General features: G+C 47.6%; 1 protein-coding gene across 28 annotated transcripts in view; it reads left to right on the forward strand.

Annotated features, from left to right (window-relative positions):
* The window catches only part of TNS3 (tensin 3), a 308,803-nt gene that overhangs the window by 49,552 nt on the left and 241,153 nt on the right, over nt 1-18,098 (forward strand). For all 28 annotated transcript variants that reach the window (XM_015133583.3, XM_077996802.1, XM_077996781.1 and 25 more), the window contains exon 2: nt 9,134-9,245. In XM_015133583.3, the coding sequence (XP_014989069.2) occupies nt 9,134-9,245 (112 nt within the window). The remainder of the gene's footprint in view (nt 1-9,133; nt 9,246-18,098) is intronic.

The raw sequence follows: 18,098 nt of genomic DNA on the forward strand, positions 1-18,098 counted from the left end.
AATTTTGCAGAGATTTTTCTTTCTGAAAAGAGACCTCACAATCAAGACCAGCACTAATTACTGTGTCCCCCTCAGGGAGTCCTTGTGGAACCAGCAGCCTGCTTTCTACCCTTCCAACATTTTGTTCCTAACAATTAAGTGCAATTTAGATTCCTGAACTGAGCCTGCTAAATACTTCAGCATTGCTGCCTCCTCTCCCCCTTTGGGAGAAATGAAGCACAGTATCAGGTGAAAACAAGGGCAGTCTAATCCCGTCTGGTCTCATTTCACAATAGAGATGTTATGTACAGATGAAGCGTGAGCAGATGTTATTACACTATCTTAAATGAACTCCTCAGGGATCCAGCAATTCAAATGGCTGAGCCCTCGCAGCAGCGCTTCTGCTGTTTCCCTCTTTAAGTTTTCTAGCTGTGGACCAGTGGGCAAGAAAGCTGCAGAAAACAGTGCCTCTTTCTCCCTGGTTGGAATAAAGGTGTTTGTAAGGAATAAAAGGTCACAGTATCTTTCCTTGGCCCACAGACTGTGGCTAATTCATTTGGTCAACAAATATTAATTGAGGGTCCATGGTCCACTGTCTGCCAGGCGCTGGGCAGGGCCCTAAGAGGACAAAGGGGAAAGAGCCTGGTGTCCTGCATCTAGGAAATTGCAATCTAGCACAGGAGAGAAGGCGTATACACAAATAACTGCAGTATGAGTGAAAAGTATGTACCAGCTGCTGCATTGCAATAGAGAGATGTGTTTGTTAAGTGTTTGAATGCTACTCTTGTCTGAGCGTGAGACTGGGGCTTGAGGCATATGGGGCCTGAGTCCCATATGCCACATCCATTGCCTGTGTGGTGCTGCATCTTGGTTTTGCATCTCACCATCGCGGTTTGTAGACTAGTGGTGATTACGGTAATGACACAGAAGCACTTGGCTAGTGTTACCAACTGCATAATTAGCAGCATCATTATCCTTCTTTTGCAGAGCATTGAACACACAACCTCTGTTATCAGAAAGGATGCAATCTCTTTGAAAAAACCAGATACCGACATAGTAACAACTACATAATAACAGTGCCTTAAATGTATGTAGATACTTATAGAATAGTCTGTTATATACAGTGGTGGTTCTGTCTTGGCCACAAATTGGAATCACGGGATGGAGTTGGGGTTGGGGGGGTTTGACAGCATTCCAGTGTTCTGATTCAACCTCCAGGTAATCTGATTTAATTGGTCTGGGGTGGAGACTGGGTCAGCTGTTTTAAAAACTGCCCCAGTGATTCCTATGAACTGATAGATGGTATAGCATTTGGTCATTTATAATAGCTGTTAAGAGACAGGAGGGGAGGATATCTTTTCTATTTAAGAGAGGTTGTGACTTGTCCTGGGCCACGGAGCCTGTAGTGTAGGTATCAGAACCTATGTGAAGGTTTCTGCTTGGTTCAGGACGCTGTCCTTTACTTTCCTTTTTTTTTTTTTTTTTTTTTGAGACAGAGTCTCACTCTGTCAACCCAGGCTGGAATGCAATGGCATAATCTCAGCTCACTGCAGTCCCCGCCTCCCCGGTTCAAGCGATTCTCCTGCCTCAGCCTCCCAAGTAGCTGGGATTACAGGTGCCTGTCACCACATCTGGCTAATTTTTTTTTTTTTTTTTTTTTTTGAGACGGAGTCTCACTCTGTCACCCAGGCTGGAGTGCAGTGGCGCGATCTCGGCTCACTGCAAGCTCCGCCTCCCGGGTTCACGCCATTCTCCTGCCTCAGCCTCCCGAGTAGCTGGGACTACAGGCGCCCACAACCGCGCCCGGCTAATTTTTTGTATTTTTAGTAGAGACGGGGTTTCACCGTGGTCTCCATCTCCTGACCTTGTGATCCGCCCGCCTCGGCCTCCCAAAGTGCTGGGATTACAGGCGTGAGCCACCGCGCCCGGCCCTGGCTAATTTTTGTATTTTTAGTAGAGACGGGATTTTGCCGTGTTGGCCAGATTGGTCTTAAACTCCTGAGCTCAGGTGATCCATCCGCCCGCCTCGGCCTCCCAAAGTGCTAGGATTACAGGCATGAGCCACCACACCCGGCCATGAAGTTTTTAATTAGGTGATTGTATTAGTCCATTTTCATGCTGCTAATGAAGACATACCCGAGACTGGGCAATTTATACAGGAAAAAGGGCTTAATGGACTCAGTTCCACGTGCTGGGAAGGCCTCACAATCATTTTGGAAGGTGAAAGGCACATCTCACATGGCAGCAGGCAAAGAGAGAGAGCTTGTGCGGAGAAACTCCCCCTTATAAAACCATCAGATCTCATGAGAATTATTCATTATCAGGAGAACACCACAGGAAAGACCTGCCCCCATGATTCAGTTACCTCCCACTGGGTCCCTCCCACACCACATGGGAATTCAAGATGAGATTTGGGTGGGGACATAGTTAAACCATATCAGTGATTACATGTTTAGGATTGTTAACGTGTTCTTGATGAATCAATCCTTTTATTATTATGAGAGGACTTTCTATATCCTTGGTAATGTTCTTTGATCTGTAGCCTATTTTGTCTAATATAGCCACTTCAACTTCCCTTTGATTAAAGTCAGCAAGGGTACCTCTCTTTTCTAGCCTTGGTCTTAAAAAAAAAAATGCCCTGGTGTGGGGGCTCACGCCTGTAATCCCAGCACTTTGGGAGGCTGAGGTAGGCGGATCATGAGGTCAGGAGTTTGAGACCAGCCTCACCAACATGGTGAAACCCTGTCTCTACTAAAAATACAAGAATTAGCTGGGCATGGTGGCAGGCACCTGTAATCCCAGCTACTTGGGAGGCTGAGGCGGAGAACTGCTTGAACCTGGGAGGCAGAGGTTGCAGTGAGCCGAGATTGAGCCACTGCACTCCAGCGTGAGCAACAGAGTAAGACTCTGTCTCAAAAAAAAAAAAAAGTGTGTGTGTATATATATATATATATATATATATATATAATCTGACAACTTTTGTTGACTTAAAATTGAGATATTTAGACTATTTACATAAATATGATTACTAATATGGTAATGTTTGAATCTGTCATCCTGCTACTTGTTTTCTGTTTCTCCTACCTATTATTTGTTCTGCTTTTCTTTTATGTCCTTTTGCCATTTGGATTGAATACTTTTTATTATTTCATTTTATCTCTCTTGTTTGCTTATTACCTATAATTCATGATTTTAGTGGTTGCTCTAGGGTTTATACTATACCTCTGTAACATCATAGGCTACCTTCAAGTGATACTATATCCACTTCATGAATACCACGAGAGCCTTATAATAGTGTTATGGGATCTTTGGGGTGTCCATTTTCTGGCTGGAAACCTCTGTGGCCAGTGGCGTCTTTGCCTGAGTTCTTGTCCTGTGTCCAGGAATAATGAGGTATGCAGACAGGGGAAGGGTGAAGAAGATGAAGATAAGTTTTATTAAGTGTTAAACAGCTTAGAGGAGACCCACAGTGTCCTCCTCTCTGTAGGCAGGTCATCCCGGCCTCTGCTGCTCTCAGCAGAGAGGAGGCCCTGGAGAGGGTAGTTCCTCTCTGCAGCTGGAAGTCCCAATATCTCTGCAGATCTCTGAAGCTCTCAGCAGAGAGGTTAGCTTCTCTGTGCAGCTGGTCTCTTGTGGTCTTCCCATTCTCTCTGTCCTCTCTCTTGCTCTGGCTGAACCCGGAAAAGCCCTTGGAGGAGAGGAAGTGCCTGCTGATTGGTCCATGGGTGGCCATGGGCGGGCTGCAAGAGGCACCATGAGTCCCCATTCCAGTCTGTGGGACCTGCAGCCCGTCCCCAGCCTACAGGCCCTCCCTGGCCTGAAGGTGAGGCCTTACTGAGGACCCACCCCCTCTGCCCAGGACTTTGCCTCCTGCTGCCATTCAGGGCCCTGGAACTCCTCCCCAATCCCGCTCTGAGAACAGAGGTTGGGGGCCAGGAGAGGAGACAAGCCAGGCAGCCAGAACAGACACTCCTGAGCCAGCAGGGATGGGAGGGGGGCTTCCTATGCCCCCAAGGGTGCAGGCCTTAGAGATGCCTGGGTCCTGTGCCTGGGAGGGTGGCTACAGCTGCCTGCACTCAGGGAGCTCCTGCTTGTCCCTGGTTCCTGCCTGCTTGGTGGAGTGGGAGGCCCAGATCTGCAGCCCTGGATGGCAGCTGCAGCTGTACCCCGGGCGGGGGGCAGATTCTGCCTACTCCTGGCCCCATCCTAGAGCACAGGGAAGCTTGTATCTACAGCTGCAGTTTGGGCTGCTGCAGTGGCACCCAGGGAGTTCCCACGCCAACTCCCATCTCTCTCTCCATGAGAGTGCAGCCCCAGCCACGCCTCCCTGCTGCAGCCAGTGTGATGGTAGCAACTGCTGTCATCAGTAGTATATTTCCTTTTCTTCTTTCCTGAACTTTGTGCCATTTCATCAGAAAATTTACTTTTACGTATGTCATATGTCACATTACACGATTGTTTAAACAGTTAATTATGTTTTGATGAGCTTTAAATAGGAGGAAAAACTCATACATTTACCTGTGTAATTAACATTTCTGGTGCTCTTCATTTGTGGGTGTAAAGCCATAATTCCATCTGCCATGTCCTTTTTGCCCAAGCACTGTCTTTAATATGTCGTATGTGTCAGCTGGCATTTTTTTTTTTTTTGGCTTTATTTGTGTATCTTTTTTTTTTGTTTTTTGTTTTTTTGTTTTTTTTACATATTTTAAGAAGTTTTTGGTTCACTTTTATTTTTAAGAGCTATTTTTGTTGGGTACAGAATTCTAGATTGACAGGTTTTCTTTCAGTATTTTGTTTTATTTTATTTTTATTTAATTTTTTTAATTTTTAGGTTTAGGGTGCATGTGCGGGTTTATTATATGGGTAAGTTGTGTGTGGGGGTTTGGTGTACAGATTATTTCCTCCCCCAGGTAATAAGCATAGTACTCGATGGAGGTGATTTTTCAGTCTTCACCCTCCTCCCACCCTCCACCCTCAAGTAGGCCTTGGTGTCTATTTTCTTCTTTGTGTCCATCTTTCGGTATTTTCTATTACACTGCTGTCTTCTTACTTACATTTTTTAGAACAATGAGAAATCTGCTATCCTAATGGTTGGTCCCCTGCATGTAACGTGTCTTTTGGCCCCGTGGTTGTTTTTAAGGTTTTTCTCTTTGTTACTGGGTTTAAGCAATTTGATTATTGTATGCCTTATGCCTTGGGGTAGTTCCTGTCACATTTCTTGTGCTAGACATATATATAGACACACACATATATATATATCTATATAGACATACATATATATATCTCTATATATAGACATACATATATATATCTATATATATAGACATACATATATATATCTATATATATAGACATACATATATATATCTATATATAGACACACACATATATATATATATTTTTTGAGATACAGTTTCGCTCTTGTTGCCCAGGCTGGAGTGCAGTGGTGCGATCTCGGCTCACTGCAACCTCCACCTCCTGGGTTCAAGCGATTCTCCTGCCTTAGCCTCCCGAGTAGCTGGGATTACAGGTGCCACCACTATGCCCGGCTAACTTTTTGTATTTTTAGTAGACACCATGCCTGGCTGAGTTTTTGTATTTTTAGTAGACCGTGTTGGTCAGGCTGGTCTGGAACCCCTGACCTCAGGTGATCCAGCTGCCTCTGCCTCCCAAAGTGCTCGGATTACAGGTGCGAGCCACCGGGCTTGGCCAAGAAATTTCTTGAGTTTCTTGGATCTGTGGGTTTATAATTTTCCTCCTGGTTTGAAAATGTTTCAGCCATTGTTTTTTCAAATATCCCCGCTTCCCTGCCCTTCTCCGTCAAAGTGCCCGTTACACGTATGTTATGTTGTTCAAAGTTCTCCCACAGCTTACTGATGCTTGTTTATTTATTTATTTAGGTTGTCTCATCTCTGTGTGTTTATGTTGGGACGTTTGTACTGTGATGTCTTCAAGTTCATTCACCTGTGCTTCTGCAGGATCTAATCTGCCAGTAATCTCATCTAGTGTATCTTGCATCTCATATTCTTACGTTTTCTTTGATTTGGATCTTTTTATGTTTTTCAGGTCTCTACTTAACTTTCTAGCATACAGAATAGTTATAAGAGCCCTTTTAACATCCTTGCCTGCTAATTCCAACATCTCTGTCAGCTCTGGGGCAGTTTCAGTGGATTGATTTTTTTTTTTTTTTCTTATTGTCAGCCATGTTTTCCTGTCTCTGAGTGCCTGATAATTTTAGACTAGATAGTAGACACTGAGAACCTTCCTTGGGGCTAGGTATTTTTGTGCTGGATATTATTTGTATTCTTGCAGGTATTCTTGAGCTTTGTTCTGGGTTGCAGTTAAATTACTTGGGAAGAGTTTGATTCTTTTTGATAGTAGTTTTCTGATAGGGTGGGTAAGACAGGAGGAGTATTTAGTCTAGAGCTAATTATTTCCCCCAGTCTAGAGTTAATTATTCCTCTCTAGTGGGCAAGATCCTTTGTTTTCCATGAAATCCTCCGTGAGTTTTGAGGTTTCCTGGTCTATCAAATAGGCACTCTTTCCAGCTCTGTGTGAGCACTGGACACTGTTTCTTCTAATCCTGTCCGGTGGTTCTTTCCCCAGCCTAGTAGCGTACACATACACGCGCACACACACAGACACGTGTGTGTGTTTGGACTCATCAGTACTCAACTGAAGACTTGAAAGGGACCTTCTGCAGGCAGGTGGGTCTTCAGAGCTCCTTGCAGTTCTCTGTTCTGTGGTACTCTTGTCTAGCAAACTCTTGCTGCCTGCTTCTCCCTGGACTCTTAGTGCCTTCTCCCCAACCCAGGCAGTACTCTGGGCTCAACCCGGAGTCTCTCCTCCTTAGCCACGTCCTGGAAACTCACTCAGGGCAGCAATCTAGGGGCAGTTGTGGAGTTTGCTTTGTTCTTTCTTGTCTTTGAGGTATCACCATTCTCCATTTTCTGTGTAGTGCCTTAAAGACATCTTTTCATGTATTTTCTACAATTTTTGGTTACTGCAAGTGAGGATAAATCCAGTTCCTGGTGCTACATCAAATCAAAAGAAGAAGTTTGTAGATGGAGTCTCGTTCTATCACCCAGGCTGTAGTGCAGTGGCACAATCTTGGCTCACTGCAACCTCCGCCTCCCGGAATTCAAGCGATTCTCCTGCCCCAGCCTCCTGAGTAGCTGGGACTACAGGCACGTACCACCATGACCAGCTAATTTTTGTATTTTTAGTAGAGATGGGGTTTCACCATATTGGCCAGGCTGGTCTCGAACCCCTGACCTCAGGTGATCAACCCGCCTCAGCCTCCCAAAGTGCTGGGGTTACAGGTGTGAGCCACCATGCCCGGCCGTATAGATTTTTTTTTTTTTTTTTTTTTTTTTAGCTGGAGTCTCACTCTGTCATCCAGGCTGGAGTGCAGTGGTGCAATCTCAGGTCACTACAAGCTCTGCCTCCTGGGTTCACGCCATTCTCCTGCCTCAGCCTCCCAAGTAGCTGGGACTACAGGCGCCCACCACTACACCTGGCTAATTTTTTGTATTTTTAGTAGAGACTGGGTTTGACCGTGTTAGCCAGGATGTTCTAGATCTCCTGACCTCGTGATCTGCCTGCCTCGGCCTCCCAAAGTGCTGGGATTACAGGCCTGAGCCACTGTGCCTGGCCGATATTTTTTTAAAAAAAATAAAAATGCTATCACTAGCTTAACATTATTTTACCATATCTTCAACACTATATTACTAGCATTTTTCCAGGATTGCGTCTTTATTAACATACATATTTTCAACTTTCTTATAAGTCTTTAGACAGTAAAATGTAAAAATCTTAGGCATGCAGCTTAATGACTTTAAATACGGGTACCCCTGTGTAACCATCACCCAGAGTGGGAATTCAAACACTTTCTCCACCCAGAAAGCCTCCTCATGCCCTTTGTAGACACTACACACACACCTCGAGGTAACCATTATTACTTCTATTAAGGTAGACTCCCTGCTTGTGAACAGTCTGTAAATTGGGTCAATCACTGTGTACTCCTGCACCTGGCGTCTCTCAGTTAGGGTAATGCTTTTGATGTTCATCCATGTTGTTACACTGGTAGTGGTTTGTGCTTGTATATTCCTGAACAGTATTCCATTGTATGGATATACCATAGTTATTTTTATCTGTTCTTATGATGGGCATTTGGGTTATATAAAGCTGTTATGACCATTCTTTCTCTTGTGGACATAGGCTTTTATTTCTCTTTAGTGTAAATAAGAATGGAATTGCTGAGTCATAGGATAGGTGTATGTTTAAGTTTATAAGAAATTGTCAAACTGTTTTCTAAAGTAGTTGTACCATTTATTCCACATTCTAAATACCATTTTGTCTTTTCAAAGAAATTTAATTATTCCAGTGGGTGAGTAATGGCTTCAGTGAATCCATATGGATATTAGGTTCTGATAGAATACACGGTCACATATCAGCAAATAGGTATGATTGGTGCTTGCCTCTAAAAGCAAATTGAATTCTTATAAGGTTATCATATAGTGGTGAGCCTTGGCTGTGTAAACATGAATAGGTAGCTGAGTGGTTAATTTTCCCAAGTGCTAATGCTTGTAATTGTGTTTGAGAAAGAACCACACGTGTGTCACAGGCTGGACTGTCTCTTCTTCTGCAGAAGAGCTCAGAGAGGCTCAACAGCTTCGTAGTGATTCTGGAACACCTTTGAACCAGGAAAGCCAGTTGACTTCCTCATAACATAATTGTGCTGTTTTGCTAATTAATTTTTCCAGAATAAAAAAAAAAGGGTTGAGAGTCTAGAAGTGTGTGTGGATTACTTGGTCCCAGAAGTGGGTGGCTCTGTGGCTCAAGTCTGGAAGGGAGTGCATTTTCACGTGGTGATGTTGGTTGATGTACTGTTTCTAGGTACTCCATGTGGGGATGAGTTAGGCGAGAGTGAACATCCGTCTAGGACTCTGGAACTGGGAATGCTAACAGGGTATCCATGGGTCGTCTTGGGACCCGAGACACCGAGATGGTTTCTTGTTCTCTGTTCGCTTGGTGAAGTTCCTGTTTTTGCTCTTTACAAATTCCACTAGATTTATTATCTCCCGAAAAGGAAAAGAAGAAAGAAACAAACTATGAGATGAAACGTTGACAATGTCTTCCTTTACTTTTTCAGCCAGAAGAATTAACCTCAAGTCTGCACACTTTTAAGAACAAGGCCTTTAAAAAATCCAAAGTTTGTGGAGTTTGCAAACAAATTATTGACGGTCAAGGTATTTCATGCCGAGGTAAGTCTGTGTTTATGATTCTCTTGCTGATTAATCCAAAGCAAAACAAACAAAAAACAAAACCAAAACTTTTTTCCCGGAGTTTCCGAAAGTTAGATCATGGAATTCCCCTTCTTAGCTTATGTATCCCCCTCCCCCCATCCCCTTACTTAGCAGGGGCCAACCGTATTTACACAGATATGTGCTCATGAGGACATTTTTACAAAAAGAGCAGAGTTCCCCGATGGGAGAGGAGGCAGCAGTTTGTAAATTAATAATTTATTCTCGGGTCTGCTCTGAAGTGTCAGTAACTCAGGTTATTTAGTTTGACTTTCAGATCTCTTACTCAAGTTTGCAAATGAAATTTTTCTGTTTTTAGAATTTGGGTTCATTTTGATATGGCCCCTTTCAGATTCTGTCATTAAACTAAGCCACCAGCTTTGGTACTTGATATTTAGACATCAAGTAATGAATGGAACTTGCCAATTCTTTTTTGTGACTGCGCATTCATAAATCTAGTAAGAGACGTGTGACTGTAATGAATGTGAGAATGGTGGGGGGCAGGGACTGCTGGGGGGACCAATGGCGTACACCACACAGAGGGAGTCACTAGGAGGACGAGGCCCTTGGAGAGTGCTGGGGCTGCTCTTTGGGGTCATTTCATCTGCAGGGTTGGAGATTTCCTCCAGAAAATGTGCAGAGTCTCAGCCTGTAGGCTTCTGTGCTGTTGGGACCTCCCCCTCGGTGCCTTCCTCCCTGCAGACCCCCAGCAGGTGGTCCCTGATGACCTTTTTAGAGTAGGGTGCCTTTGGTGGAAAGATGCATGCAGTCAAACTTTAATGGGTTGAGGATGTGACCAGGGGCCTCTAAGGGGCTCTTGGGATTCTTTTACAGTTCAAAGGCCTGAGCCTACGTGAGAAGACTCGGGTGCCCCTCCTATGATTCGGCCCCTTGGAGAAGTCAGTGCTGAAGAATGTGTTGGATGAGTGCTGGGTACCTGCCACCCTGGTGTCTAAGTAGAAGCCAAAGACCAGGGAGCCATCTGTGTAATTCATCTGGATCTGCATCCAAGGCAGAGAACAGGAGCTATGGTGTACTCTGAGCTAACTGATATGACATCCTGTGATTCAAAACTTTTTTTTTTTTTTTTTTTTGTTTGAGACAGGGTCTCACTCTGTCATCCAGGTGGGAGTGCAGTGACGTGATCAGGGCTCACTGTAGCCTTGACCTCCTGGGCCCCAGCCATCCTCCCACCTCACCGTCTCCAGTAGCTGGACTGTAGGCGTGCACCACATGCCCAGCTAATTTTCTTACTTTTTTAGAGACAGACTCTCATCATGTTGTCCAGGCTGGTTTTGAACTCTTGGCCTCGAGTGATTCTCCTGCCTTAGCCTCCCAAAGTGCTGGGATTACAGGTGTGAGCCACTGTGTTTTAAGCCCATATTTGCAAATGGCACTGCACTGGGTGATATCTTGGTCATCTGTGAATGCCATGGCCTGTCACTGGCCATTCCCCTGCGTAACTTGTCCAGTTCAGGAGGGCCATATCAGCCAAATGTGGTGGCCCTTTGTGTTTGGGGCCTGCAGGTGTAAGGGGATGGGAAATTGCACCGGTGCTCTCGGACTAGCGTCCTCCATCAAGCTTGCTCTAAGATGTCTGTGGGCAAATATTGTGGCCTCTCTGTGTCCCACATGTCCTACAGGGTCCAGTAGGGGCTTTGCGCCTTTTCAGGAACACGGCAAAAATAGAAGCCCAAGGAGTCTCTCCATCTTCGAATGTCATTCTCATAGAAATGCTCATATTTTAAAATTTTGGTCTCTAACTTTGACTCCCAAGTGTGAAAAGAAGGAAAAGGAAAGTCGTGGTTGAATTGGAACCATGAAACCAGCAGCCCAGAGAGCCTGGGAATCAGAGCTGTCAGGGCCTGGTGTTGATCCGAGAGCCTTGGTCCTGTGCCCGTGGAGCCACTGGGCGATGTTGGGAAAGCTGTCATGAGCAGCATGGCACCAGCAGGGACACCGTGGGCTTGTTTTCCGCTTCCTCACCCTGTGATGACATCTCTGGCAAAGTTGCACAACCAAAGGTTCCCCATGAACTGACTTCTGCCTGTCAGGTGCTGTGTGGGGACAGGTCTGATTTAGGAGCAAAGGCGGAGGTCAGACAGAGCTGGGTCCTGGTCCTGCCCCTAACAGGGGCAAAGTCTCCTCACTCTGGGTCTAGGACTTAGGGTAAGGGCTGCTGCAAGGGCGGAAGACAGTGCACAGCCAGCGTTGTGGCACTTAGTTTTGTTACTGGTGTTGGGATTGCTCTCAAGGAAACCCACTGTGGGTAGCTTCACGTGGCTGATGCCGCATGTGTGTTTGGTTAGCCTCTGCATCACACATCCTTGAGGTGTAATCCAGTGAGGGAGCTCCTTAGACACAGAGGCCTTTTGCATGACTTACCACAGTGGCTTGGGCTGCATTGCGTTGGTTATACCACTTGAGGAGTAATTTTTCCTTTGTACAAACGAGAACTGAGTTTACTGAGGAGTTATCTCAGACATCCTTTTTAGTACTTCAGTATTCTGTTCCTGCCATTTAAGTAGTATTGACTATTTTCTTTTTTTTTTGAGACGGAGTCTCGCTCTGTCGCCCAGGCTGGAGTGCAGTGGCCGGATCTCAGCTCACTGCAAGCTCCGCCTTCCGGGTTTACGCCATTCTCCTGGCTCAGCCTCCCGAATAGCTGGGACTACAGGCGCCCGCCACCTCGCCCGGCTAGTTTTTTGTACTTTTTTTAGTAGAGATGGGGTTTCACCGTGTTAGCCAAGATGGTCTTGATCTCCTTACCTCGTGATCCACCCGTCTCGGCCTCCCAAAGTGCTGGGATTACAGGCTTGAGCCACCGTGCCTGGCCGACTATTTTCAAAGTGAATAGAACCAGTGAAACAGAAGAGCTTGCAGAAAGCACGGCCTCCATCTGTGAAACGCGCAAGTGCGTCTTGGACAGCTGGGAGCCTGTCTTCTTTCTTGATCTTGGAGGATCATCGTCTTGGTGCCTTCCTGGGTTGGGACTTGAGTCTCTTCCTCTGTCCTGCAGTTGCACACACTCAAAAGGGCCAGGGAAGGACCCCAGATTGATCCTCTGGTTCCAAATGAACTCTGTTTTGTGGCATTTTAAATTTGTGGTGTTTGAAATATTAGGGAGGAGTGAGGAGGCCTGCCAGAAATACTAGGGAGGGGTGAGGAGGCCTGCCAGAGTGGTGTGTATGTGCCTGAGTGTGTGTGAGTATGTGGGTGCAGTGCATGCATGCGTGATTGACTTCATGCATATGAGGACATGCAGTGCACACACCTGTGATTCCACGTGTGTGCATGTGTGCATGCGTTTGCGTGAATGCATTTGCTTGAGCACACAGATATTCCATGTAGTGAGGGAACATGAGAGCATCCCTCCTGTTCAGACAACTTTGTAGAGTTCAGCTGCTCTATGACGTCCATTATCTTATCTTGAGGGAGATAGAGACAGAGAAAACGTGCATGCGCACAGGAGCTGCTTTTGTTCTTGAAAGAGAAGAGAATAAATAGTGCTCTATCTGGACAAGATGTTCAACAGGCTTATCTTGCTGTGTGTCATCTGGTTGTTAAGGAAGATGCAGTAAGGCATGCTCTCTCCAGATAACGGTTTAAATTTCACAGGCTTTTTGCAACATCCAGGCACGCGTGAGAACAAGGCCCAGTGTGGTGGCCCTGTGACCCATCTATTGGTTTCTGTTGGTATTGATGCTTTCCCACCTCCTCTTGGAACTCTCTGGAGTTCAGCTTCGGTGTAAGGCAGTGAGACACCTAGAGCGTCACCTCCGAGGATTCGAGGCCCACCTTGGCCTGGAGGACCCCGCATGTACTCAACATGGACAAGCAATAGGGCTGCCAGCACCTCGTGCAGCGTTATCTCCTGTCCTGTTTGGCTAATGCTCCTCTACTCCAAGAAACCCAGTGTAGCACTGGTTTTTCTTATTGGTGAAATAGATTCTTGGTCAGTGGAGGTAACAAGGGAAAAAAAAGGCACATACATTTTTTTATTCCTTGAAGAAAATCACTCATGGACAGCTATGATGTTAGGTGACTTCACCCCTCTTCTCATGCCTGGTTTATCCCTCTCTTCTTCACCTCGTCCTCCCCCACAGCTCACTTTCCACCGCAGGGCCACATTGCTGCTCTCATTGCCTTTTTCAGACTGATTCCTGTCCAGGGGCAGCCAGGATGCAGGCGTTATGGGCACACAGACACCTGCTCTCCCTGTGTCCCTGTCTGTGGCTCTGGGCCCCTCCGCTGGGATGGGATGTCTTGCTAGAGGCAGTAGAAAGAGATCAGGATGTGGGTTCAGGTTCTGGGTGTGCCACTCACATCCTGGGCAGTTTTGGACATTAGGTTTTTGCGAAGCCCATTTTCTCAACCCTAAAATGGGCATGAAAATGCAGACCCAGTGGTGCAGAGTTGGGAGTCAGGGAGGGTTGTACGTGAAAGAGCCTGGTGTGCCAGGCCAGGGAGGCAGGGCAGGACCACCGCCTCCCCAGCAGACAGCTGCTTCGTGCTGGCAGGTAGCGCTGCACTGCACCGCACCCTGGATGTTCCCCCCCTTTTCAGAAGGCGCTGGTTCAGCTTCTCCCCAAAGAGTTGCCCTGAGCTTGCTGGCTGTGAGTGCTGGGGGTGGTGTGGTGAGTCGTGCTCACCTTTCCAGCCTGGGTGCATGCAGTGCAGGCATGTGTGTTCTTGTGTGTGTGTGTCTGAATTCCTCCCTCACTCCTTGCTGTCCTCTTATCAGTTCCGTGTGGTGAAACTCTTCTGCCTTGAGCCCTCTGGCCTGGTGGGCTTCAGTAGGGACTGTCCCCATGGTTCCCTGGGTCCTTTCTTTGTGGTTAGTGGTGGCAAGCAGCCATTTGCTCTTTGCAGAGAGAACTGGCAGAAGCTAAGGATGTGGTAGGCTTGGGAAGCTGCATGTCGTGTTGAGTTCATGGCAGGAGGCCCATTATCAGGAGAAGGAACGGGGAGCCGACCCAGATGAAAGAAACCTTCCCCTTCTGGAGGAAGGAAGGCCACCACCCTTCAGGGAGCACTTGCAGGCTCCATCCGCGAGGAGGGACCCCCAGTCAAGGCACTTGGTGGAGGCATTGGGAGGAAACAGCAGCCATGGGCATCATTGGAGGCAGAGGCATTCTGACTCAAGGGACGCGCCCACCTCTGGTTTCTGGTGCTGTTGGCTTTAGAACGTGGTGAGTGTTGTGCCCTTGGGCGTGTGTGCACTGAGATGCTGAGGACTTCTCCTGTTAGAGAAGTGTCTGCCTTCGTCTTTCTGTGGGATAGTGTTTTGGAACTGCCCCATGTGTGCCCTGTGTTACGGTCAGGATGTTTGTGTCTCCCCGGAATTCCTATGTTGACATTCTAACCCTCCATGGGATGGTGGCATTAAGAGGTGGGGCCCTGGGGAGGTGATTATGTTATGTGGGTGGAGCCTCATGGGTGGGATTAGGGACCTTATGAAAGGGACCCTAGAAAGCTTCCTTGCCCCTTTGGCTATGTGACGATGCAGTAAGGAGGCGCCATGTACGAACCAGGAAGTGGGTCCTCCCCAGACACCGCATCTGTGGTGCCTTGACCTTACTTAGACTTGCAACCTCTAGAGCTGTGAGAAATAAGCAAGTGTTTATAAGCCACCTAGTTTGGGGTAATTTTTAAATGGTAGCCCAAACTGACAGAGACGTCATGTTTTTGTGCACATAACTCTAGGAATTATATTAATAAACAATAGAAACTCTTTCTAAAAAACATACAGGATTCCATATTTCAGAAGTCTTTTAGACATGATTGTTTTCATTAGCTTTTTCAGTTATGTTAATATGTGTGCTAGAGACCAAGAGGTGTTCGAGGATGCTCCCAAGCCTGAGGTGCCGTGGTCTGTTGAGGCCAAGGTGCCCTGTGGACAGGTGTCATGGTGCAAGCTGAGGCAGCTGAGATAAGCCCCCATCATCAGAGCAGGAGTTCTGGGGGATGGAAAGTTACACAGAGGCTGGCCTGGGGGTGTGGGTGGGGCTGACTACCAGTGCAGAGGCTTACGACTCAGAGGCGGGCAGATCTGAAATGTGTTAGGGAGACACACCAGGGAATGTCACCCGTCGAGAGCCCTTGGCCTTCAAAGGCTGCTGATGCACGGAGGGTTTAGTTTTCTAACTTAATCCAAGCAACAAATCTATGATCCTGCTTGCCTCTGAGGAGGCAGGGGGATATGGTGTCCCCATTTTTGGGGGGCAGGCATCCCATCCCTGCTGATACCTGTAACCCAGATCCAATGAATGGGAGAGCCCCTGGCCAGGCTCCGGCTCCCAGCCCTACCTGCTGCTCCGCCCTTGCTGGCCTTCTTCCTGAAGGCTGGGCCCCCATCTCCATTGCCCTGCAAACCTCCCATTCCTCCTTCCTAACCCACCTTCCCTGGATCTGGCCCTTTGTCTGCCAGGCTGGGATGCCTTTGAGATCCACTCTCCTGTTTGCCTCTCCGCGCCTTTCCTGTTTGTACTCAGAGAACAGCTCTGGGAAACCGTAAACCATCCAGTGGGAAGAACCTGTGCCTGCATCCTCATGGTGGCCCTTTTGAGGCTGTGCCTTCCTTATTTGGTCTCTCCTGACTCCCCCAGGTGCTTTGAAAGGCCGGCTGCACAGGGCTCATTTTTGACCTTTTGTTGAACGGCACTGCTCTGTCTGCTGCCCCTCATCCTTTAGGTTTCAGCTCAAGCGCCAGGTCCTCAGGAAGGTGCCTCCCTGCCCTGTCACTGTGTCCCCTAGCATCTGCCCTTTTCCCTCTGGTACTATCCAAGGCCAGTGACTAGCTAGCCATCCGGATGTTCACTGGGGCAGTGATTCTCTGCCCTCAGCTGGAGCCCAGGAGGCATGAGGGACTGGCTCTGTGTTGTTCACCAGGTGCCCGTGCACAGAGCAGACACCTCCGTCCCAAAGTGGAGTGCTGTCTTGTCTTGCAGGGTGAACCCTCACCAGCACACTTTTACTGAGCAGGTGCGGTGGCTGGTGCATTGCGATGCCCATGGTGATGAAGGCTTCGAAGGGCTCGGAGTCTAGTGGGCTGGAGTTGTGAGCAGCAGCAGGATCCTGTGTGAGGAGTGCTTTATCAGAGATATTTGCAGCCTCCTTGGGGGCACAGAGGAAGGACAGGCAATTCTGGGAAGATCGGCGGGGCAGGGAGTGTGGACATTGTCAGGATCATGGAGGAACTTGCCAAGTCCTGATCATTTGTTTATGAATCTGTATACTCCCCTGGGCTGACTGCCCCTGCTATGATGTGATGCACTGCTGTCTCTTGGGTATCCTGAGTCTCAGCAAAGGGCCTACAACCCAGTAGGTGCACAGGGAATGTAAGCTGCATGACAATCCAGATGAATTTGTGCCGATAAACACCTGGCTCATTGATCAGTTCTTCTGTGGCAAATCCATGTGAAATGGCTGCAGATGTTATTTCCAAAGTTCTTTCCAGAACGATTGGAGGTGGTGAGTCCCTCACCCTGAGGCCAAGCCCAGCCCCACCCTGGGGTTGACCCCCACCCGGGCACTGATCTTAGCCCTCCCATCAGACTTTCCCCATCCGAAGAGGTGGCAACATGATGTAACCTTCCAGAAGCTCCAAAGCGGGAGGAGGCGCCCAGGCCAAATTTCATCTGAGTAATTTCTGGTCAATGGTGGTTATCCGATGGGAAGTAGCACTTCCCTGTCTCTAAATTCTGCTCCCCTGTTGCAATGCATCGCCTTTCTCAGCCGCCTCCGCATGGACTTTACTCGTGGATTTTGACTGAAATCCTTCCTGTTTTCTAACTCTGTGGCTGGGAAGACGGCCTGGACCCCTCCCAGATGTTTCTCAATGGTCTGGGTTGTCAGGATTTGAGGTTTCTGCATGCCAGGGATGTCTGGGTTATGTTAGTTGATTGTGCTGGTGGATTTTGATTTTTAAAACTCACTGAGCAGTGTAGTCAAGCTCATAAATCCAAGTATTTGTTTTGCAGTAACTGTGATCTGGAATTTTATGTTAAGTTATGGGGTTGTTTTCTGTTGGTTTATTCAGATGGATGTAATGCTGCTCTCTGGGTGCTCAAGGTCTGCCTGGGCGTGGCAACTTCTGATTCCACGTCATCGAAGCCAGGGACGGGGCAGTGCTGTGCTTCAAGGAGCCAACGCGGGTATCAGCAACCCTGGGACACTGGCAGACCTGAAATGTTAAGAAATGTGAGGAGCTCTGTTCAGAGGATGGGGTCGAAACCTGGCCTCCACGTGACTCAGCCAGGCGGCCCCTAACCTAGGGTGAGCGTGGACAGGCAGGCTCCCATATCACCCTCGCCCCTCCAGCCGGCTCACTGTGGCCAACATGCGTCAGGCGCCTACTGTGTTAGCTGCTGGTCACCCACACACAGGTGGACAACTCCCACCAGGCTGCTGGGCCAGTGAGGGACAAAGAAGTTCTGGACAGTCACAGCCGTGTGTGGGGGGGACCTGGGGTTCTTGGGAGGGTGCTCCTGGTTTACATGGTGATGAGTGGCCCCACTGCTGGGGTCTGCTCACACACCGAGTGAGGTGGGGGACTTGTTTCCTTCCAAACATGTATTTGAAGTAGACAAGTACTTAAGAGGGTTTCCTGAGTTAGACTTCGGATGTTTTTGAGGGATCGGTACCGTCTTCTTTCTTTCCTTTCATTTTGCAGTATTCTATAATATGATCCATTTGAATATCTGATGGAGATGCAGAGACATTTTCCTTTCTACACGTGACTTGTGTTGGGGGGGATATCTTAAATGGGGGGCATATTGACAGCAAGGTAAAGAGACAACAAGGTGTGTCCTT

The sequence above is a fragment of the Macaca mulatta genome, chromosome 3, assembly GCF_049350105.2.
Source record: "Macaca mulatta isolate MMU2019108-1 chromosome 3, T2T-MMU8v2.0, whole genome shotgun sequence".
Taxonomy (NCBI): Eukaryota; Metazoa; Chordata; class Mammalia; order Primates; family Cercopithecidae; genus Macaca; species Macaca mulatta.